We start from the raw sequence: 24,058 nt of genomic DNA on the forward strand, positions 1-24,058 counted from the left end.
TTAAATAATAAATTGACAGGCATTGGTGTAACTGAAATTTACCCAAAATTTTCAGTTTCTCTGGAGAACAGAAGGGAAGGTAAAGGAAACAGAAATGGAACAGACCAACATGATAGTTGTGAGATTGCATTTTCAGGGCAGATGCACTGAAATAATGTGAGGGGCACAGGACTGCATAGTCTAGCCCCTCCCATACCACTATATGACATGGTCACACCTACACTGTAGCTTCCTGCAATATGAAATGCTTACCCAACATCCATGTGTTTCGCAACATGAGCAAGGCATCTCATTTGGAGATGTAGTAAACCTGTTGTCTAGTTTAACATGAGGCGAGCAGCTTTATCCCCTAAGAGCTTCACAAATTTGTCGCAGTAGGCCTCCAAGTGCTCCACATTTCATTGGGCAGGAGAAATGACAGAAAAACTCACCATGTGGAACAGCTCTGCAGGATGGCTACCTGAGGCTGCAATGAAAGCAGAATAGTAAGGCCTCTTCACTATGATGCAATAGTCATGATGAAGAACTCTAATTCATGTTTGGTCATCTTCACAATGAGATTTCCACTATCTGCATTCTAGCCATCATCTGACCTTCGTTTTCCACAGTTCCCGGGAGAGTGAATGTGGGTTCATGATGTCAATGTATCTTCAGGCTCCATAATTCAAGTGGGCTTAGTAGCAATTCAGTCCTTGTTCAGGAGGCATGTCAGAAACAGGAAAATGAAAGCAAAATAACAGCTGTTGCATTGGAAAGCTTTTATTCCTCATAATATCATTATCACAAACATGTTCCCCAGTTTAACTATTGTAACAGAGTATTCAAGCGTAAATGTTGAATGAAAAATAAATGAAAGTAACTGATGCATGAGCTGATTCTGGTAAAGGAAGCAAAATTGAAACTCCAAACTAAATTTGACTGGCACATAAGAGGGAGATGGCCACCAAGCTTTGGCCAAAAGCTCATCTGTGATTGTTTGTGCTTAAAGCAACTGAGCTGCCTTCTCAGATTAAAAATAATAATAATAACTTTCAAGTCTTACAGAAGATGTTATACAACACTGCCAATAAATCAAATTGCAAGCCATCACATACCCGAGGACAATTCCTCATTTTGTGATCTTCTGTGGCACATTAGTTGGTACCTAACAATCGAATGTGCATATAGGAAACAAAATTCTTTGGTGCTTTTTCTGGTATACATCAGGGCTCTCCACCATCCAAAGGTGCAAGAAGAAAAGTATATAGATTTTTTTTTCTGAAACACTTTTGAGGTCTACACCCACCATTCCATAATGTACCACACATTTGGGGATTCTCCCCTCTCTACATTTTTACCACTTCTCCCTCTTAAAAAAATGTATGCACTCTTATCAGTTTTACTAATGCCAAGGTCTCCCTTCTCTGATTTCTAGTGAACCTGACAACGCTGGGGGAAAGCTTAGTCATTATCCCTTCACTCTCCTTGTTCTCAGTGAAACAGGAGAAGGTTGGGTGAAGGCCTTGTCAAGGTCACCAATACAGGAAATCTTCCATCTGCCCATCCCTTTCCATTTCCCTTCTCCTGCTCCAAGGATCAGAGGATGTGTGTGTGTGTTTTCTTTAAAAAGTACCGGTATTTGTGTACAAAATATTTTAATTTTAAAAATAAACTGGCAGGCATTGGTGTAACTAATAAGACATTTCCCCAAACTTTTAAGTTTATCTGGAGAACAGGGGGAGGGATGAAGGATAGAGAAATGGAACAGGCCAAAATTTATGGGATTGCATCTTCAGAACAGATTGTCTTGGGACAATGAGTGACAGATACTGACAGTTGACCACAGTTTGGCTGGGTGGGAATAACTGACTGGGGAAAATAAAAGATCAAGCTGTTTCTCAGTGAGTCTATTAGTCAACTGAGGCTATAGGTAGCTGCTTGGCTCTGGATTTTATCCACTGTTTTGCTTTTCCGTATTTTTTGTCTGTTTGTTTGTTCTGTTCATGTTATTTTTGTTCTGTTGTTTTATTGATTTTTTATGTTTTTCTCTACCTTGGACATTTTATGGAAAGGCAGAACTGTAATGTTTAAAATACATAAATATTGGTCCGTGATCCAGTCACTCTTGCCTGTCACTGCACCATCATAAATGCATCTCTTCCTAGTCAATTTTCCTGGAATAACTTTTTTGCCTCCTTCCGACAACTCCTTCAGCCAAGCTGGTGCCAAACATATTGCTCTGCTTTCCTTTGGACCACACCAGTGAGGCCAGGAGGGGAGTCATGTTGTCTGGGCAATGTTGTTCATACACACTGCCCAGGCTTGTGCTCCAGGGAGATTCCCTGTTACCTCACTTCTCACAATGAGGGAACCATCAGAAGGTCATCAGAGCTGGATCTCAGTGTCTAGGCTGAATTATGGGGGTGAAGATGCTCCTTCAGGTATGCAGGGCCAAAGCTGTTTAGGGCTTTAAAGGTAAGCACCAACACTTTGAATTGTGCTCAGAAACACACACTTTGTCAAATTTGTCAAATAAAGTAAGCTCTATTTGATGCCATATCCACCCCATGGCTCTAGCATGGCTCTAGCTACTTACCCTCCTGTTTCATTGCAAAAGGGCCACTAAAGTAACAACATAACATAATGATAGCTTGCTGGATAAGGCCAATCGCCCATCTATCTAGCAAGCTGTTCTCACAGCAGCCAACCAGATACCTGGGGGAAGCCCACAACCAGAACCTGAGTGCAACAGCACTCTGCCCACTTGTGATTCCCAGTGACTGGCATTCCGAAGTATACAGCCTTGACAGGAGCAATTGTGTCAATATCTCTCTGCAGCTTACCATTCCACAGTGTGACAAGAGCCTTGACAGAAGCAGCAGTCACCAGATGGAAATCCCTCAAAGCGTTCAGGAATACATCAGATTCTCTATGGGTGGACTATCTGATTTGGTTTTCCAGCCTTGCAGAGTGATGTCATCTTGTGTTTTAATTTGTTGGAAGCCACTGAGTGGCTGGGGTAACCCAGTCAGATGGGCGGCATATACCGGTAAATAATAAATTATTATTATTATTATAATTATTATTATAACTGTGTTCAGCCCAAATCTTAACAGTAATCTGTCCATGACAATGGAACGGATTTATGATGAGATGCCCCCTCCATCAGCTGAGTATTGCAAGTCTGCTTTGTGGCAAATGCCGCAAATGAAGGGGGAGCAGTGAAATAACTATGTTTTCTGATATATATATATATATATATATATATATATATATATATATATATATTCAGAATTGCTAAAACAAAAATGGATTGTAAGGAGCTCCAAACTGGGTGAATGGACACTAAAATAGGGAATGCAATTTGAAGTAAGCAAGTGTAAATTGATACAAACTGGGGCAAAAAGTCTTAATTTCACATATATACTAATAGGGTCTGAGCTGGCAGTGGGTGACCATGAATAAGACCTTGGAGTCATATTGGGCAGCTCAACAAAGATGTTCTGCCCAGTGTATGGCAGTTGTGGAAAAGGTGAATTCCATGTTAGGGATCATTAGGAAAGAAACTGAAAGCAAAGCTGCCCATTTCATAATACAAATCTATGGTGTGATCACACACGGACTACTGTGAATAACTCTGGATGCCACCTCTCATGTGGAAAACATTCAGAAAAGGGCAAGCAAAATGATCAAATGGGCTCAACTTCCATTAAGGAAAGGTTACAACATGGGGTTTTAGCTTAGAAAAAGAGTGAGTTAGGGGGAACATGGTATGAAGTAGACAAGTCTCCCTCTCATAATACTAGACAGAACACAGGGTCATCCAATGAAGCTGAATCGTGGAAGATTTAGGAAAGGCAAAAGGCAGCACTTCTTCACACAGTGCATAATTAAATTAATGGAATTTGCTACACTATGTAGTGGTGCATCGTGTTTCTATTGTAATTATCTCTAATTTTTTTTATTAGATCATATGTGTGTATTTAATTCCATTAATATTTAACTGTTCTTATTTTACCTGTATGCGACCTGGAGTCCCTGTCAAGGATAAAAGTTGGGTTAATAATAATAATAATAATAATAATAATAATAATAATAGTTCTGTGGTATCTTCAAGCATCAGAGGTGGTATGGAAGTTGTTGAGGAACACAATCAGGAGACTGCTATTGTTATGCCTTACTTGTTGCCTTGTGGGAGGAACAGGATGCTGTACTATAATGGTCTTTGATCTGATCCAGAATGAGTCTTTTAAATTTTTACTATGTTATAACCTTTTATGGACTTGGATCCACTTCATCTGATACGTGTAGTGTGATTCTCAGTTACATGTATGTTGTTGTTGTTTTTTGCTGCAATACACTGACCCTGTCACCCCTCTAAAAATATTTGAAATTTTATCATAATTCACAATTAAAAAGGCACATTCTACAGAAATCCATTTTTAATTTCCTCTAAAACTGAATTGATAAATAAATCCACTGTTTTAGAAAACCAGTGGCATTCCTTGAATGTACTGCTTAAGAAAGAAGAGTTATGTACACTTTAGATTAGTTCCTATGTCAAACTTGTCTTCATTTATAGTTCTTTCTAGCTAATGCCTTCAAAAAGTGTTCCCCATTGACCCCTTTCTCATCGAGTCTGCTTTGTCTGAATCAATTTCTAAGAAACCATTTGAACAGATGAAATACTGGAGATTTTAAAAAGATCCTTTGGTGATCCAAAACAAACTTATCATGTTTCCATTTTATCTATGGGGAATATATTATATGCTAGCAACGGTCTCAAGAGATGGATTAGAAAGGAACCAGAAAATCCAGGAAGCACACTCCCCAAAGTTTCTTCCATCACATTTCTAATAAGGCTCAAGGAGAAGAAGTTGATGTTCGCATTGCCAGCCAAGCAAATCAATCTTATTTCCGATTTCAGTCCTCGGATAGGCTTTGGTGATGGTAGAGAGATTCAACTCCAGTAGGGAGTTTGAACCTGGCTGCCTCTTATTACGTCTGTCCAACTTTCATAATAAAGTGTTGCTTTAAAAATTATTATGAAGATGGGCCCGAGGGAGGTGCATCGGCAGTTCCAGGTTCACCGTCGTCGTCTCCCCCCCCCCCAAACTCCTTCTCCCTCCTCTGGCCCCACCCAAGCGCGATCTAGCGCCTTCCCGCTGTTGCAGCCCCTTAAAATAAAAGTGGATCCAATAACACGTTGATCCCTAGCGGGAGAGGGATGTACTTCCGCAGATTTTTCTTGTGGGGAGGGGAAGGCGAAGGCGACTGATACAAGAAGTTAGGCAGCGTAAATATCTTTTATCTATTTAAAAAGCGGGGGTTTGGGGGCTCCGCCTGGGATCGGGGGCAAGTGAGACAAGAGCCACAGTCCAAACCTCCAAAGCCATTGACACCCCCGATCAACGTTCAGTCCAGGGCAGCAGCCGGCCGAGGAATCGCATTAGGAAAAGGGCTGCAGCTGTGGATCAGCTGCTGTTGCTGCCGCCGCCGCCGCCGCTGCGAGGCAGGGGAGGAGTTTAAAGGGGATCAGGAAGCAACGGAGAGTCTAACACCTCTCCCCTGCTATGGCTGGCTAAAGAAAAATCATCATAACCATAACAAGAAGAGGGGGGGGGAGGCGGAGAGAAGGCAGAGAGAGTGAGCCAGCCGAGCAAGCGAGGGGGTGGTGGGGGATCAGCAGCAGCAGCATGAGAAGGCGAGCTGATCTGGGGGGCAACATGAGGTCAGTGGTGGGCTTCTTGTCCCAGAGGGGCTTGCAGGGAGACCCCCTGCTCACCCAGGACTTTCAGAGGAGACGCCTGCGAGGCTGTAGAAACCTCTACAAGAAGGATCTCCTGGGCCACTTCGGCTGTGTCAATGCCATTGAATTCTCCAACAATGGAGGCCAGTGGCTGGTCTCAGGTAATGCAACCCCTCCCCCTCCCTCCCCCCAATTTTTTTCTTCTTCTCTTCTCTTCTCTTTCTTCTCTTCTCACCCCCACCCCCAGCCCGCATCGGAAGACAACCATAGCGGCGTTGAGAGGCGTATTCTCTCCTATAAACACAAACACCCCCGATGTTTCCCAAATAGAGATCTAAAATGGTTGACAGGTTTTTTGGGGGGGGTTGTTTTTGTTCCCCACCCCAAGTCCTGTTTATGGTGGCGGTCTGGTTTGTGGGAGTGGAAGTTTCGTCTTCCCGATCATAAAGTGTCGGCTACTCTGCGAGGCTTGATAGCTTTTTTTTATAGAGAGATAAAAACCGATGTATATTAATAACTGACTGCCCAGTCCTCCTAGCGTCGGGGGTGATTGGGAACAAAATGGATAAAGACCCGAAAGAATCCCAGGGGCAAATGACAAAAGTAAATAACGAGAGACGCAACATATCCCAAATGGAGACCGGGGTCGGTTTTTGTGGCCGGATCCGGAAAGATCCGTTGCCCCCCCTCCACTTAATGGGGCGTGTGTGGTTTTGAAGGCAGCTGGCTAATTCAGGGAGGGGGCAGCACGGCGGGGGGGGGACACTTGTTTATGTTAAAACTGCGGGATGATTTTATTTTGCGCAGCGCCTTTCTGGAAAGGGGTGGTGCAGACACTCGTTTCGTATCCCCCCCTCCCGGTTTTAATTGTAACTGGATTGGGGAATAGTGTGTTTGTGGGGGGGCCTTCCTTATGGGGAGGGGGATCTGCTGTCAGGTGTCGGGGAGCCTCGCAGTTGACGCGAGAGCTGCGCCCGGGTGTGTTTGGGGCGTAGGGAGGCGCCCCTTCAGGACGGGGCCCAGGGAATAATAACCCCTTCGGCCTGCCGACCCTTTCTGCGCCTGGCATCAGGGGCAGACCCCCGGGAGGTGGGCCAGATCCGTCTCCCTCTCCCGTCTGCCCCGCTATAGCCGCCGCTCCCCGCTCTGAGAGGAAATGGCCAACTCCAGGCCGGGGCTTGAGTGAGAGCTGCAGGCCTCGCTCTCCTTGAGCTCCTCATAGCGACAGGCCTGGGAATCGATGGCCTATCCAGGGCGACACGCGGGTGGCACATCGCAGCCCTTGCGAAGTGTCCCTCCCGTGTGTGTGTTTAGGAGTCGGGATTTCCCTCTCTCGCAACCGCGGCTGGGGGGTGTCTTGACAGGTGGCCAAAGGGAGGCAGACCTCGCCTGCATTTCCCTCTCCTCGAGAAGGAAACGTAGGCCACGGATAGGAGAGTCAAGATGCACAGGGATGCTTAATCCGGAATAACTACCACCAAATGGTTCTCTACACCATTTATAGTCTCAAACTTGGCATCTTCATCCGCTCGAGTGCCTTCTCTCTTTAACCTATCCCAGCTTGGAAAGTGGCCCAGTGGCTGAAACCTGTTTAATTGGTAACTAATAATCAATGTTAAGGGAGCCCTTTCCCTCTTTTTCCACGCTGAAGGCTTGTTGCATCCACAGTCTGAAGGCAATTCAGACACAGCAAACCCTTTCTTCAAAAGGAAGAAAGGGAAACTGAGGCAAGGGAATCTTGCTCTTTCTAATTTCTTTAACTTTTGAGATAAGCGCAAAGAAGGGTTTTTATTTATAATTTCTATAATCATTTTGGAGGGACAAGAAGCCTCTCTGGCTCTGAGTGCCTTATATCAGCTTCGGCCCCATCTGGATGGGCATAGCCTGACATCAGTATCCTGTGCTCCTGTAATCTCTAGGTTACATTACTGGTTTTTATATATATATAAACTGGGCTGCATTTGCAGGTTGTTTGGAAACTGCAGCTTTTGCAGAACGTTAACCAAGACCAGGTGATCTGGACATAAAACACCAGATCTGGCCTAGCTTCGTTGGCTCCAAGTTTGTTTCCAAGCCCAATTCAAAGGACTGGTTTTAACCTATTCCATATTCTACTAACATGCCATAGCTAAAGTGCTTTCAGAAATAAACAAGTTCAATGCCCATCATTATTGTGGAAGCTCCAAGTTTAAAAGACATGTTAATAGAGATTTTAAGTGAGCCCTCACTATTTCAGATGTGTGATCTATATTTAAAGAAACGGCAATTTCATGCTGGAAGTTGTCTACAGCTGCCCCCGCTAAAAAAACCCAACCTTGGTGTGTGGATGAAAGAGCTGCTGTGTAATGTGCAATATTATTAACCCTTTAGAATCTTGTTTTTAGTCCCTGATTATTGGTAGGAAAATGTTCACCAACTTTTAAACACAAGCTAATCTACCTATAAGAGGCAATAATCCTAAACTACTCCTGCCCTATTTTCAATATTATTCAAAGACTGCTTTGTTGTAATTAACTAAGTAATACATAGTATTCATATTTAGGTAATTGCAGGTTCCATCAGCTGCAGCTCCCAAAACCGGGGTGGATGGAGTACTATGCAGTATGAGTATGTGAATGAAGAGGGTGAATAGATTGTGGGATTATGATTTTTCAGGACAGGCGAGTGCATAAAACTAGTCTTGGTTACAAACCCTTTCCCCTCTCTACAGCAAAAATAGTTATATGCCCAACATGTTATTTAATATTTTATTTCTCAATGATTTATCTGTACTGATCCTAAAACATACTAGCAGCATTTATGCACTTTTGAGCATATCTGAATGTTATGGACAGAACTGTAACAAATACTGGGTTTTGGCTTCAAACATTCATCACTTGTTCTAGAAGTGTATCCAAAAAATGTGGACTTGTAAGGTTTTTGAAACTTAAGCACTATAGCAGCAAAGGAAAGAATGAGCTCTCCATTGAAAAGAGTATGGCTGCAGTTTGGATGATTAGGTTGAAATACTGTATATGGGAAAACGCACATCTTATTTAGAGACCAGATGCACAAGACTATGGTTCCTGGAATATTTGCTGCATAGAAGAGGACTGTTGACAGTTATAGCCTTTCCCCTCTGTACTAATATGACAGGATGTTTCACTTGCAGACACTCTCTGAACTGCCCAGCTAGTAAATGTACTGGACCCTTGTCCTCCACCATTGTCAGACCATGAGGCAACTCACTCACATATCTAGTACAAAGTCTTTAACTTCAGAGGTTTCTGTAGCCTTGCTCCATCTCCTGCCTTAGTTCAGGTGATATCCCTGCACATGACCTTTGTTATTCAACTCTTATCAATTGTCTAAAAACCTCCAGTTCGCCCTCTCCTCCAGTCATTGCAGTCATTCTCTCCTGCTGCTCACCCATGGATGTTGGGGGGTGTGTGTGTTCTGTCCCTCCTGGCATACAGCTTTGTCCTTCTTAAATACCTCCTCAAAGCCTACTTTTTCCTGGCCTGTATCTTTAGTTACCTTTGGTTCCCCAGCTGCCACCTTGCTCTCCTTTGGTAACTTTGCTTCTCCTTGATGTTTAATATCTGTTGACTGCTGCTGTTCTACTACATTTGAATCCACCTTTCCTCCAATGAGTTCAGAGTGGCGAGCATGCAGAGGTGTATCTAGGGGTTGATGAAACTGGCCCCTGCAAGGAGTGCAGGGTGCAAAAATCACCTATCGGGCTATGGAGTGTATGATATATATGTGTTTGGTGATGCAATGCCACTGTTGCAATGAGATCAAACACAGGCTTTCTCTGCTGTAAAGTGATTTTTTTTTTGGGGGGGGGGTGCCAGTACAGCTTCTTGCCAAGGGCTTAAGGGACCCTTAGCACACTTCTGCCAGCATAGTTTTCCTTCCCTCCCATTTTATCTTCCTTAACTGGCCTGTGAGGTAGGTTGGCCTGGGTGTATTTTACTGCCCCAATAAGTTCCATGGCCAAGTAGGGATTTGAACTTAAGTCTCCTCCATCCTAGTCACACATGAGACATTATTCCACATGGTCTCTCTCTTTTGTCTACTCGACAGAAAAGTTGCTCACTTTCTAAACTTGTTACTAGGCTCTTCTAAAGTGAATAGATTTCCTTTATCCTGAATGAAATAAAATTGTTAGACTACTTCTAGGGTTTGATTCAATGCATCCTTAAAAGCACACCTTAGAATATTTGCCTTAAAGTAATATTCTGGTTATGACTGTCCCTTCTGTGAAACATGAGCAGGTTTCAAATATGACAACCATTGGTAAATTTGCAGCAGTCTATATTCTTTAGAAATGAAAAGGAGATGGTACTGATCTTCAAAAGTGAATTTTATTTATTTAGAGCTATTAGTTTTATTAGAGTGTACATTGGTAAGTTCTTTACTTGATATAGACAAATTCTTAATGAAAAGTATAGCAATGTATTTTAATGAACATAATGTGCTTAGGCTTCTCATGTTAACTGTTATCTTTTTACTTGTCTTCTTCATTCCAATCTTGACCTTCTTACTTGAACCCAGAATTCTTCTGCTAGAATTAACTGCTAGTTGGTTTGACCACATCAAACAGTTGTTGTTTTCTTTTTCCACCCCTTGCATTCAAAACACTTCTCTTGCTCTCTTGGCTTTTCCCACCCTTCCCACTCTCTCTCTCTCTCTCTTTCAAATCTTACTCATTCTCCTATCTGCCTTTCCTAGATCAATCCACAAAAGTCCTGAGTTCTTCCTGAAAGGAGATTCGGAACAATATTGATCTTGAAAGATGAACAAATAGCCTCATATCTGAACTGTTTCTCTGTGTGAAAACGTTATCACTCCTTTCCTAGAGCAGCTCCCTGTCACAGAAGGAATAACAGCCTAATTCCATATGAAGAATATAAGAATTATAAGTGGGGCCCTACAATGAAATGTTGCAGCGTGAGGTGCTTCTGTTCAGAGGTCCAGCCACTCCACTCCATTCCGTTCCCCCTCACCCCTTGTCCAACCCCCTCTGCAACAGGAAGTCAGCATTTTGTGTCCACTGAGCATTCTTAATCCTAACTGGGATGTGTTTGGGATTTGGAGGGGGAGGGGGCAGGTAGAGTGGACAAACTAATGCTCAATCCTGTCTATCTAAAAATCTTGAAATCTCCCTTGGTTTCCATGTGCACTGTTAACATCTTTCCTGAGGAATATACCGGTACTTCAAGTGCATTGCATACAGGTGAGCCAGAGGAGGTTACCTCAGTGGGTGCAGAGAGTAGTGAATGCCTCAGTACAAGTGCATGAGAAAGCCAGTGGGGTGCCCCCTTAAGAGGACCTCCCTGGACCCAGAAGTGTTAAGCAACCATCACCCAGTTGCTGTCCCTTGTTAGGCAAGGAGCTTAGGATCATCATGGCAGTTCAGCTATAAGAATGCTTGGAAGAAGTAGATTATATCAGGTGTTGGCAAACTAAGGCCCGCGGGCCGGATCAGGACCAATTGCCTCCAGGATCCACCCGCGGACTGTTCGTGGATCGGCGTTGGGATTTTGTTTGTTCAGGCTGTGCCATTTTTTCCCCTGCGCCATTCCATTCCCCCCCACACACACACACCGCGGCTGCACCTCCTCCCTCCCTCCTTCTGGCTTCTCCCCACCCTGCCTAGAGTAGCAAGGGGGCTTGGCTGAGTGCCATTTTAAGCAGCCCCTCTCCAGAGCCAGCCCTTTTGCGCCACTCATCTTCCTTCCGCTGCTGACGCCCTGGTGCTCCTGTGGGCCAGAGAGCGGAGCGGATGAGCTCGCTCTGCCTACCCACGAGAAGCAGCAGTGGTGGCGGCGGCAGCCCCTGGGAAGGTAAGGCTGGGGGTGGGGAGGAGGACTACTTGCCCCCCTCGCCTCTTCTTCCAGCTCCCCCTCCCCCAGTGCCGCTTCCCCGGCCCACCACAAGGTCCAAGGGACAGTGGACCGGCGCGCGACTAAATTTTTTTGCCAACCCCTGGATTATATGGACCATTTTCAGTCTGTTCAGGTAAGGCACCGAAACAGCCTTGGTCACCAGTCTCTCTGCCTCTCTCAAATTCTTCCAGAGCTATTCCATGAAGAACAATGCACCAAGGTCACACCTTTGACTTCTGTCCAGCAGTCATACATGTAACTTACAGTTCAGTACACTGTCCTCCATACAGTAGGACACATGGCCAACCTAGAATCATAGAATTTTAGAGTTGGAAGGGATCCCAAGGGTTATCTAGCCCAAACCCCTGCAGTGCAGGAATCACAACTAAAGAATCCCTGACAGATGGTAATCAAATCTCTTTGTGAAAACCTCCAATGAAGGAGAGTTCACCACCTTAAAAGTAGTCAGTTTTGCTGTCAAACAGCTCTTGCCATCAGATAGTTCTTTCCACTGTTTAGTTGGAATCTCCTTTCTTACACTTGGAATCATTGATTCAGGCCCTACTCTCTGGTCTAGCAGAAAACCAGTTTGCTCCATCTTCCATGTGACAGCCCTTTAGATATTTGAAGATGGCTGCTATAGTACCTCCCAGTCTTGTCTTCTCCAGGTTAAACATACCCAATTCTGTCAACTGTTCCTATTATTATTATTATTATTATTATTATTATCTGTACCCCGCCCATCTGACTAGGTTGCCCCAGCCACTCTGGGTGGCTTCCAGCATATATAAAAACATAGTAAAACATTAAACCTTAAAAAGCTTCCCTATACAGGGCTGCCTTCAGATGTTTCCTCAAAGTTATATAATTACTCATCTTGGCATCTGACGGGAGGGCATTCCACAGGGTGGGCACCACTACTGAGAAGGTCCTCTGCCTGGTTCCCTGTAGCTTCACTTCTTGCAGTGTGGGAACCGCCAGAAAGCCCTTGGTGTTGGATCTCAGTGTCTGGGCTGAACGATGTGGGTGACTTGGCTCCTAGACCCTTTGTCATCTTTGTCAATATCCTTCTTAAACTGTGGTGCCCAGAAACTGGACACAGTGCTCCAGGTGGGGTCTGACCAAGGCCAGAATAGAGTGGTACTATTACTTTGCTTGTGCAAGTAGATAGACCTGTGGCAAACAGTTGTTGATACACTAGAAGGGCTATAACTGTGTTCAAAAGCTGAAATAGACCTGTATTGCTCACTTCCAAACACTCCATCTTTGGGGACATCTTTGGAAGCACTGTTAGGAGTTACAATTATGCCTGTAAATAGATGAGATGTGCTCACAAGTGTATCCTTGGACTTGCTGCTTGGATTTATTATTCTGGCAAGCTATGTAAACACATCCAAGTATATTCAGTTCATAACAAGTCTACTTAAAAGGGCAAGATTGGAGATGAAGTACAAGCCCAGTAGTAAAACCTTTATTTTCTCAAGTCTCCTCAAATTGTAGCCTGAGGTTGTCAGAGGATTTTGTAGGCTTTTGTTTCTTCCATTGAGCACATGGCAAATATCCATGATTTAATTGTTTTGGCAGCTAATTTACCTTAAAAACTTTTCACTTAATCATGGTGCATGTTTGAAAAGGAAGCTGGAGTTCAAGTCCCTATGTGACCATGAAGCTCAGTGGGCGACTTTAGCCAGTTACACTGCATCGCAGGGCTGCTGTGTACAAAAACTTGGAGAGGGGAACCATATATGCTAATATTGAGCTTGGAGGAAGAGAAGGATATAAATGCAATAAATAAAATGTGTGGTAATGTTGACTCCTATCTAGTCACAGATGATGTAGTTGTAATATATGGTAGCTTCTATCTGGAGAAACACTGAGCAACAGCGAAGAGATCTTGCTCATAATAGGGCTGTTCATAGTGCTGCAGCAATAGAGGCTCAGTAATTTGGATTTCATGTTGTAAATGCTGGTTTCAGCAGAAATTGTGCAGGTACTTATAGTGCTGTTTTTCTCCACACTCCCACATAGGTGGAGATGACCGCCGAGTTCTACTGTGGCATATGGAACAAGCCATCCACTCCAGAGTCAAGCCTGTTCAGCTGAAAGGGGAACATCATTCGAACATCTTCTGCCTAGCTTTTAATAGTGGCAACACCAGAGTATTTTCTGGAGGTAAGGAAGAAAAGCTTCAAGGGGAACATCTTCAATGGAAAATTAGGGTTTCAGGACCTTTCGGGCATTATTTTCTTTGCAGTATACTTTTGGTCTTTCACTTGTATGGCTTGGCATCCTAACAACAATCCGTGCAGAGGGAATGCTGCCTTTTCTGAGCATAATATTTGGATCGGGGAGAATGGTATTCTTCCTCCCAGGTAGCCTGTGACTTCCTATTTGGGCAGTGGTTGTGGGAATCACAGGATGCTGCCTGTGACTTGGAGTATAATATGCTGGCTGCCTCAGATAACATATAACCACCATATTTTAAAAGGAGAACATCAGCAGGACACTTCCCTACCCACCATCCACCCCTGGTGCAGTTCTCCATAACAGGTTGGCACTGAAGAGTGCATGAAAAAATATAGACAAGCAGGGATGAAGAACAAGTTATTCTGCTCAGCAGGATTGTCCTACCCTCTAAATCGATTCTGTGTGGATGGGATATATCACTCTTAATATGCAAGAGGGGCATGTGGTAAGGAAAGGCAACTAGCATGTGCTTTGGCTGGATTTAAAAAAAAATCACGTGACTTCAGCTAGGCTGGGATAGCTTAACCTGTTTGGGGCTGAACTGACCCATGATCATCAATCCTTTAGTGGCTGCATGTCAGAGTGGGTATTCCCGGAGTGTCAAACTGGGTGTGAGAAGAACTGTAGTAGGGGGCTTGGAAGGTCACGCAGAAGGTTTTGATGGGGATCTGCAGGAGCTGTCAGTAATGTTTTAAAAACTATAAAAAGTTGTTAAAAAATAAATACTTGAGGAGTAGTCTTGGGGGCAGTCACAAAATCTTGGTGGTGGGACTGGATATGGCCTGCACGCCATAGGCTAGCCAGCCTTTAGTTAGGCTGTCGATTCAGAGATAGGCAAAACCAATGTTGAGCAGACAACAGGAGTCCTGATCTTGTGTTTTCCGCTAGCATGTAATGTGATGGCATTGGCAGGACCAGGAGGGTAAGTAAGTAGGCTGGGGAAATGCTTGAGCTTCTTACTTCTCAGCCACTTTCCCCCACTCGATGGGGGCTAGCATCTAACCCTGGAACCAGGCAGAGGGCAATATTGCAGAGGTCCAAAGAATGAGCAAGCAGAGGTGGATTATGGGGAGCATGGCTAGTTTGGTCACACTTCGGTGGAGGGCGCTGCCACTATGATTTAGAATGGAGTGCAAGAGGTGGGGAAGCGCTGAAGTCTAGTGTTGCACAGGGCGCCACTGAAATTTGAGACACCCCCCCCCAGGTCTACCACTGCGAGCAAGCACTTCCTCCCTGCACTTCTTTTCCCGGACAAATGTCATCTTGTTTTTGCTGCTGGGTATGTCCAAGTCACCATCACCAAAGATGGTGCTGGAGGAGACTCTTGAGAGTCCCATGGACTGCAAGAAGATCAAACCTATCCATTCTCAAAGAAATCAGCCCTGAGTACTCACTAGAAGGACAGTTCCTGAAGTTGAGGCTCCAGTACTTTGGCCACCTCATGAGAAGAGAAGACTCCCTAGAAAAGACCCTGATGTTGGGAAAGATGGAGGGCACAAGGAGAAGGGGACGACAGAGGATGAGATGGTTGGACAGTGTTCTCGAAGCTACTAACATGAGTTTGGCCAAACTGCGAGAGGCAGTGAAGGATAGGCGTGCCTGGCGTGCTCTGGTCCATGGGGTCACGAAGAGTCGGACACGACTGAACGACTGAACAACAACAACAACAACATGTCCAAGTCAAGCAAGCAGGGAATTGGGAGGAATTTTACCCTGGGCATCTTATCCTGCCATGTGAAAAAAAGTAGCAGGCTCATCTCTTTTCCTTCATCCTTTTTTCTTCCAAAATGAAAACTGCAAGCACATTATTTCTCAATTTCATTACTAATATGCTATCAAATTTTGTTTCTTCATCTAGGTTGATGAACAAGTGTTGCTCCATGACGTTGACAGGTAAATGCATTTCCCGCAATGCCTGAACACTCTTGATGTGTGTGTTTGTTTCCTAAATGCTAACCGGTTGTTGTATGACATTTTCACTAATACAGGGGTTGCCCACATTGTGACTTCCAGATGTTGCTGGAGTCCATTTCCCACCATCACTAACCATTGGCCATGCTTGCTGAGGCTATTGAGAGTTGACAGTTGAGCTGCATCTGGAGGGCACAATGTTGGCTAATCCATGTTGGCTGCAAGCCTATGTGAACACCTATTCTTGTTTGTCTTCTATTTACTGCTTTCTCCTCGTGATATTTTATCTTCCTCCTCTTGTCTTTCCCCTTGATATGATTACTAGATAACATATTATGGAAAAACCATCAGAGCCATGAGGCTTGTTTAAGTTATACAGCAGAATCTTAATAACGTCTACTCCAGGGGTCCCCAAACTAAGGCCTGCGGGCCGGATACAGCCTGCATGAGCCAATTATCTGGCCCCCACCGACACTCACTCTTACCGGCGTGGCGCGGCACCGGAAATAGCTTGTGTGCATGCGCAAGCATCATTTCCGGCGCACTTCTGGTGCGGCGCAGCACCGGAAATAGCTTTTGCGCATGCACAAAGCGTCATTTCCGGTGCACTTCCGGGTCTTCGAAGGCCCGTGCGCACACGCACATGCTATTTCCGGTGTTGCGCCACGCCAGAAGCGCACCGGAAATGACACATGCACATAAGCTATTTCCATTGCCGCGCCAACCTGGAAAAATTAAGTGCCACATGATTGATGCCGGAGGAACTGGCCTGAGGCCAGGTAAGTTTGGGGACCCCTGGTCTACTCAGTAGTAAGTCCTGTTGAATTCAATGGGGCTTATTTCCAAGTAAGGGTTTAGAGCTTCAGCCTTCCCAAATAATGTAAAATAGCCAAAGACCCTGATCTGAAGAGATCTTAAATGTATGTGCTTTCTTTCTTTCCTTTTTTATATTTAACCCTCCCTACCCTGTGGGCAGATTCACAAGCGGTTTTTAAAACATCTGAGTTTAAAGAACTAATGATTTTTATGGATGGTGTGGGGAAAGAAGTTCTGTCAGGTGTATAGGACCAAAAATATTCACTTTGCATTCCAGGCCCCACGTGTGTTGATATTTCCTGCTAAATTACAGCCCAATTCTATGCACAATAGGTTGGGCTTATTTCAATGGGGCTTACTTCCAAGTAAGTGTGCATACAATTGCAGGGGTAGGCTACAATCCTACCCTCACTTACCTGGAAGTACTAAACACAATGGCACAACGTTAGCGGACATGCACTGTTCAATCTCCAAATCTCTGCTGTTATATTTTTTACCTACTGCTACTCATACAGGACCCAGGTGGCGCTGTGGGTTAAACCACAGAGTCTAGGGCTTGCCGATCAGAAGGTCGGCGGTTCGAATCCCTGCGACGGAGTGAGCTCCTGTTGTTCGGTCCTAGCTCCTGCCCACCTAGCAGTTCGAAAGCACGTCAAAAGTGCAAGTAGATAAATAGGGACCGCTCTGGCGGGAAGGTAAACGGCGTTTCCGTGTGCTGCTCTGGTTAGCCAGAAGCAGCTTTGTCATGCTGGCCACATGACCCGGAAGCTGTCTGCGGACAAACGCCGGCTCCCTCGGCCTATAGAGCGAGATGAGCGCCGCAACCCCAGAGTCGGACACGACTGGACCTGATGGTCAGGGGTCCCTTTACCTTTACTCATACAGGATAATGGACTTTCCATATTTTCAAGTAACATTTTTCAGTGCTACCTGGCAGGCTGTCCTGCCTAGCCTTAAATGAGAAAGATGAAAAACAGATGTCTGTGTCTTTTTCAGCGGTGAAACCTTGGATGTATTTGCCCATGAAGATGCAGTGTATGGGCTCTCTGTGAGTCCCGTGAATGATAACGTTTTTGCAAGCTCATCTGATGACGGCAGAGTTCTCATTTGGGATATCAGAGAGTCTTCGCAGGGAGGTGAGGGCTATGTTTGAGTGTGAATGGTGGTGAGCTCTCTCATTGGAGGGAACTTGTCCAGAGATGTGAAAGTCCAGAAAAAAAAGAGGGAGAGGGAGAAATAATACTTTCTAGTCTCCCTCCCCACTTTTCTGAGGACATTGTTCAAACTTTCCAACAGAAAAAATGACATTTTGGAAATGTTGGGAGGGGGGACTATTTTGAAATGTTTTCTCTTTTAGAAATAATAAAATGCTTTTTAAGACAAGGTTTTTCCATTCAAATGTGTAGTATGAAGCGTTCTGAACTTTTTAATATAAGATAATATACAGCAGGTTTGGGGGAACTTTGGACTTCCAGATGTTGTTGGATTCCAGCTTCCAGCTTCCCCAGCTATCTTGACAAATTATGAGGGATGATGGGAGTTGTAGTTCAGCAGCATCTGGAGCGCCAGCATTGGAGGTGATCATATACTGGCGTATAAGACTACTTTTTAATCCAGGAAAATCTTCTCAAAAAGTTGGGGGTCGTTTTATACGCCGGGTGGAGAATCTGTGGTCAAGTATATCTCAAACTCTATATTTTAACTGGAAAAGTTGGCAGTCATCTTATATGTCTTATACGCCGGAAAATACAGTACACACACACACACACACTCTTACTTGTGTGTGCGTTCCATTAAAATTGTACACCATAAACATAACATTTTCAAACATTAAAAAGGGGTTCTTTCGAACCTTGAGACCTCCTTCCCTCCCTCCATGGGTTCCAATTCTAAATTTTATTCCTGCATCTTTTACTGTATTCTATTATATAATCATAGTCTCCACAATCCATGTTACTTTTCAAGTGTCATGGTATTCCTGCTAATAATTTCAACTGTTTACAGTGGTCTCTCAAATATGTTAGAAGGTTATTCCAGTCTTTTAAGAATACTTGGTCTTCCTGATTTCTGATCTTTCCCGTCAGTCTAGCCATTTCTGCATATTCCACCAGCTTGGTCTGCCACTCTTCTCTGGTCGGTACTTCTTCTTCTTTCCATCTCTGGGCAAGAAGCATCCTTGCTGCTGTCGTTGCATACATAAACAGTCTTTTATTTTATTTTGGTATTTCCACACTTATAATGCCTAACAAAAAAGCCTCTGTTTTTTTTTAAACAAAAGTTATCTTAAACATTTTTTTAGCTCATTATCATTTCCCAGAAAGCTTTTACTACCCCACATGATCACCACATATGATAAAAAGTACCCTCTTTCCTTTTACATTTCCAGCACACATTAGAACTGCTTCTATACATTTAGGCAATTTTACTAGATGTCAAATACCAACGGTACATTGTTTTCATATAATTTTCTTTCAATGAACAGCAGGCTGTAAACTTCAAATCCTCTTTCCATAACTTTTCCCATGAAGAAAACTGTATATTATAACCAAAATCTCCTGCCCAGTGTATCATTACTGATTTAACTTCTTTGAGAGTGATCATTCTTATATATGCTGCAGACACAGCCAATATGCAAATTCAGGATGCATTTCTGCACCTAGGAGGTGTTGTCATCTTCATATCTTCATGAGGGGAACACCTAGAACCATAGTTGCTTGTGAGTTGTTGCTTGCCACCTTCTGGTGATCTTTGATCTCATTTGGAGATACCTGAAGGAAGAATGAGCCATATGCTGTCCTTTTGGCATGACCCTTCACATCTAGTTGAACTTTCCACCTCCTTCCTAAAATGACATCATGCAGACACCTTGCTACATAACTAAGCCATTTTTACTTCTGAGGCTTCAAGCCTATGTGTGCCTACCTGGGAGTAAGTGCCACTATACTTCTGAATAAACATGCATAGGATTGCTTTGTATTTTTTTTTTGAAAAATGTTAAATAGTGCAATTTTATATGCAAAATTAAAATGAAGCATTCCATGTTAAAGCAGTAAAACAAATGAAGGTTTAATAGGAAAGTTAGCATTGCATATATTTAAATCATCCTGGAATTTATTCTGTGTTCTTGAAGGGGAAAGGTTCTCTTTCCACCCCTGCCCCATGGCTTTGAGATTTCCAGAAACTTTACATCTCTAGAGTGTGTTAAAGGGTGAAATGGATTGCTTTATCCCTGTTGTGGTGGAGTTTTATTTGATTTTATAAGTACCTGTATTTCTAGGGCAGCTGACACTAATAAAAACCAATGAAATGAAATGAAACTCCCACAAGAATAAAAGAGCAGGTCCATTTGTACTCTAAGCCAGTATCAGTGGAGATTTTAAAAGCATGGGGAAATGAAACATCTGTACCTTTGGCCAAAAAATCATCATAATCCTAGGAATATAAGTGTTTTCACTGAATTTTGTGTTGGGGGGGGCTGGTCTTATTGGATTGGGGGGGGGTGGAAATGAAGGGAGGACTGTTTAATTGTAAGATTTTGTGAAAACCTGAACAAAATGTTAATGACGTGTTAAAGCCTTTCCAGGAAAAGCAAAGGAGGATAATCTCAGCCAAGAAGCGCCCCCTCCACCTCATCTCTGCTAGTTGGTTCACCTAGAAGAGGGGCTTCCAAAGATTACTGTAGTATTGTATAGGTGGTTCATGGGCATAGGCCCAAAGATGAACTATATCTGCCAGGGTTATACCTCTGCTTTTAAGTCTTTTCATGCACTGATTTTCAGAACCATATGCTGAGCATTTATAATCGCTCCCTGTGCTTGTAAACTGGAAACTTGCCTATTGATCTGCAGAGGACTGTGTTGAATTTAACTCACTGGCAGAGCCGTCTTAAGGGGATCTGCCGCCCTGGCGCGGCTATCCCTCCGGCGCCCCCGCCATGCCGCCTCTCCGCCGCCCCCCTCCCGCGCTTGCCGCCCCTTGGGAGGGGGGTGGGCGAGGGGGGATGAGGGGCGTGGCGCTGGAGCGGCGCGGGGCTCTGCGCGCCCTTCCAGCGCTTCCGGGACGGGAGGCGAGGGCGGCCGGCTCGCGCTCCGCACGCATCCGGATGGCGCGGCGCTTCCCGGAAGCGCTGGAAGGGCGCGCAGAGCTGTGCTCCTGTGCTCTGCTGGGCAGCCAGAGGGCGTGGCGTGGCCGGCCAGCTCCCTTGCCGGGAGTCAGAGGGCGCTGCCGGCAGGCGCTGCCAGCGGGGCTGGAGGACGGAGGCGCCCTCCAGGCCATTGCGCCCTGGCGCTGCGCCACCAGCCCCAATGGATGAGACGGCTCTGCTCACTGGGTTAGGTTTTGGACAGGGGGTGGGTGTAGAAGCCATGTGTGAATTCTTGAATTTCCTCATTTAGTTGAGAGTTCAACTAAATAAGATCTTTTCTACGATATTGACTTGGAAGCTGCTTTTACGATACCATACATATGGGTACAAAATGCTTCCAACTGTGAGTGATTTGGGGACTAGTGAAAAGAGAGACGGGGAGTAATGACCCTTGAATATATTTCTGCATAATAGAGTTGCTTTTGTTGTAGAGTAGAAAGGGAGCTACCTCCCAAGGCAGCTTAGCTTGATCACTGTTTAATAGCTCTTGTTCATTAGGAAGTTTCTCATCCTCCTAAACCAAAATCTGTTTCCCTGCAATTTCTATCCATTGGTTCTAATCTTGCCCTTTGGCAAAGCAGAACACAAGTCTGATCCATTTTCCGCATGACAGCTCTTAGATATTTGAAGATCTCGATCATAGGTCCCTGTAAACACAGGCAGTGACCATTTTATGTGTCTGATGTATGCACATTGTGCCAAACCCAAAAGTGACCTGAAAACGCCGCAGAATGGGGCAGGAGTGGAACAGAGTGTTTGTAGGCTTTTTCAATAATGTTTCAAATATATGCGACTTCACTTAAATGCGTGGTGCCTTGGAACGTAACCAACACATAAATTGTGAGTTGCCAGTAATGTAAAGATGGATCTGTGGATCCTTGAGGTTTGAAGATTTCTGTAGACTAGGTGTGGCTATTCTGTGTCCCTCTGGAGGTGGTTGGACTCCCAGCTCTCATCTGTCTCAGCCAGTGAATAAGCTGCAGCGAAGCTTGGCGTTGCATGCTCCCCCAGCTCCTGACTTCCTTCAGCACAAGCATGAGTAGTTCAGAAGTTTCCGCCTTCTTTATTTTTTGCTTAACTACTTTTGCTTAGCTACAACTTGTTGTGTCATCTGAGGTCATGTACTATGGTTTGTTAACTATATTTTGCAACATCAGTCACATTGAAAGAAAAGGGGAAGTATTTGAGCTAAAGGCTCTTTCTGGCTCTCTTCCATTATGCTAAAGCTTTGGTTTACTGTAATGTCTGTCCGTCGGGTACAGGATCTACAACTCAAAAGAGCAATAATTTTATCTGACTCTTGACACAATCCTAAGCATATTTACTTAGAAGTGAGACCAATTCTGTTTAATGGGTTGAACAGTTGAGTGTGGATAGGATTGCAGCCACAGGGTCTGATAATTTGCAATTTTAAATATGGGTGTCCTCAGTGGTGAAGGGATTTGTGCAATGAGGATTTTTTTTTGTCATCTTGAGTGAAGTCTGTGATGATTTAGGGAATGAAAATAAATGGGTCAAATAAGTTAGCAATTGTTCATTGAATCCTAGGTCTTGACCTATATTTAGAAATGCTAGACATTAATGATTTTATTACAAACAAGCTTTTGGTAGAATGGTGGGAATGCTGGAAAACTGAGTAACAAGGAAAGTGTATGGATTTGGCAAAGATATTTGGGATTCAGAATTCTCTCGGCAACTTGGACAAGTAATTCCAGCCTTAGGATGTTGATGGGGCAGCTACACTTGCTTGTTATAGCACATTAAACTCATGAAATAAAACTGTTGAAAACCTCTACTCTATTGAAATGGTTACAGTGTCACATTACTTTTAATGCCATAATCTAGTTTTAATTAGATGGAATGTCAAGAACTTATGAGAAGTTCCCTTGTGGACTACCGCAATGTTCTGTGTGCTAGTAAATGCAATGTTTATGGATTATACTGAAGTAATTTATTTAAAACTCTTTCAATAAGACACAAATCTATATTAAAATATTTTCCACTCTGTCAGAGTTCCAAGATCTGCAACTTGGTAAAAAATGGTTTCTGTAGCAGATACTACTTCATCATCAGTAAACTAGCATTGTAGATTTCTGAGCCACAAATTACCAATTAGTATGTGGGAATTCTGTTTAATGCTAGGGAAAGATGCATAAAACCTGACTACTACCAACACTAAATAAATTCTTGAAAGGGTTGACAAATGTCCCATTAAGAAAAAGTTTAGCTGGCTGTCAACATTGTACAAGAGGTGTTCTGTCTTTAAAAGTAAATTGATCTATCTTGTTTTGTTAACAGAGCCCTTCTGCTTGGCTAATTATCCATCAGCCTTTCACAGTGTGATGTTTAATCCAGTGGAGCCCAGGTTACTTGCCACTGCCAACTCAAAGGAAGGTGTAGGACTCTGGGACATTCGCAAGCCTCAAAGGTAAGACTCTTCTTTCTTATGCGTTGTTTTGTGAAAGTGGGAAGACAGAAAGAAGCTCCTTCTGGAACTCACAGTTGAACTTGGTGCTTGGTATATTGTGGGGAAAATACCCACTCAGCATTCATTGCCAGGATTGATTGATTAGGCAAAGAATGCTGAGTGGGTCTTTCCCCCCACAATAGTAATGTGGAGTAATTAAACTTCTCTAAGTGTGTATTTTCTTAGTTTATAAAGCTAAGTAATATTAGCTTCTCTGTTGAAACATTTCAGATAAACTGGATATATGTGTGACCATGATTGAACATAAATCTGTAGCAGCTTTGGTTCAGAGAGAAGCAGCAGGTTGATCTGTACTTTATTAGGCTTTGAGGCTTTTAACTGCATGTGGTATTGCTTCGAGTTCTTAATTCCCTACAGCTCACCGATAGCCCCTATAAGTTTTTAACTGTCTGGGCTGTTCATATTTGAAATTTCCATGGACCACATTTTTATGTTGAAAATTATGTTTGACTAGTAGTTCCGTGACTAGTAGTTCTCCATACCTAATGGCAATTTGTTGATGTATCCATGTGCTCTGTACTGTATATGTTTCTCAAATCACTTTGTTTCAGAATGGAAGGAACCTATGGAGCATCTAGCAGAATTAACTGCTCAAAGCATGATAGTCTATCCAAACTTTATTTTGAAATCTGCTAGTGAAGAGGGCATCACTAAGCAGTCTCCCATCCTCATTCTGTATGGGGCTGTCCTTTATTGCCAGTGTGATGTAGTGGTTAAGAGCGGTAGACTCGTTATCTGGGGAACAGGGTTCGTGTCTCCGCTCCTCCACATGCAGCTGCTGGGTGACCTTGGGCTAGTCACACTTCTCTGAAGTCTCTCAGCCCCACTCACCTCACAGAGTGTTGTGGGGG

The 24,058-nt window shown here is 43.9% G+C and overlaps 1 protein-coding gene across 2 annotated transcripts in view; it reads left to right on the forward strand.

Annotated features, from left to right (window-relative positions):
- The first annotated feature begins 5,254 nt into the window (after window positions 1-5,254).
- The window catches only part of DCAF5 (DDB1 and CUL4 associated factor 5), a 44,422-nt gene continuing 25,618 nt past the window's right edge, over window positions 5,255-24,058 (forward strand). Inside the window, exons 1-5 of one of the 2 annotated variants that reach the window (XM_033146970.1) lie at window positions 5,255-5,889; window positions 13,630-13,777; window positions 15,709-15,741; window positions 17,572-17,711; window positions 23,018-23,147. In XM_033146970.1, the coding sequence (XP_033002861.1) occupies window positions 5,676-5,889; window positions 13,630-13,777; window positions 15,709-15,741; window positions 17,572-17,711; window positions 23,018-23,147 (665 nt within the window). In that variant the 5' untranslated portion in view covers window positions 5,255-5,675. Of the gene's footprint in view, window positions 5,890-7,304; window positions 7,327-13,629; window positions 13,778-15,708; window positions 15,742-17,571; window positions 17,712-23,017; window positions 23,148-24,058 lie in introns of those variants that run through there. The other variant, XM_033146979.1, reaches the window with a different exon arrangement.

The sequence above is a fragment of the Lacerta agilis genome, chromosome 1, assembly GCF_009819535.1.
Source record: "Lacerta agilis isolate rLacAgi1 chromosome 1, rLacAgi1.pri, whole genome shotgun sequence".
Classification (NCBI taxonomy): domain Eukaryota; kingdom Metazoa; phylum Chordata; class Lepidosauria; order Squamata; family Lacertidae; genus Lacerta; species Lacerta agilis.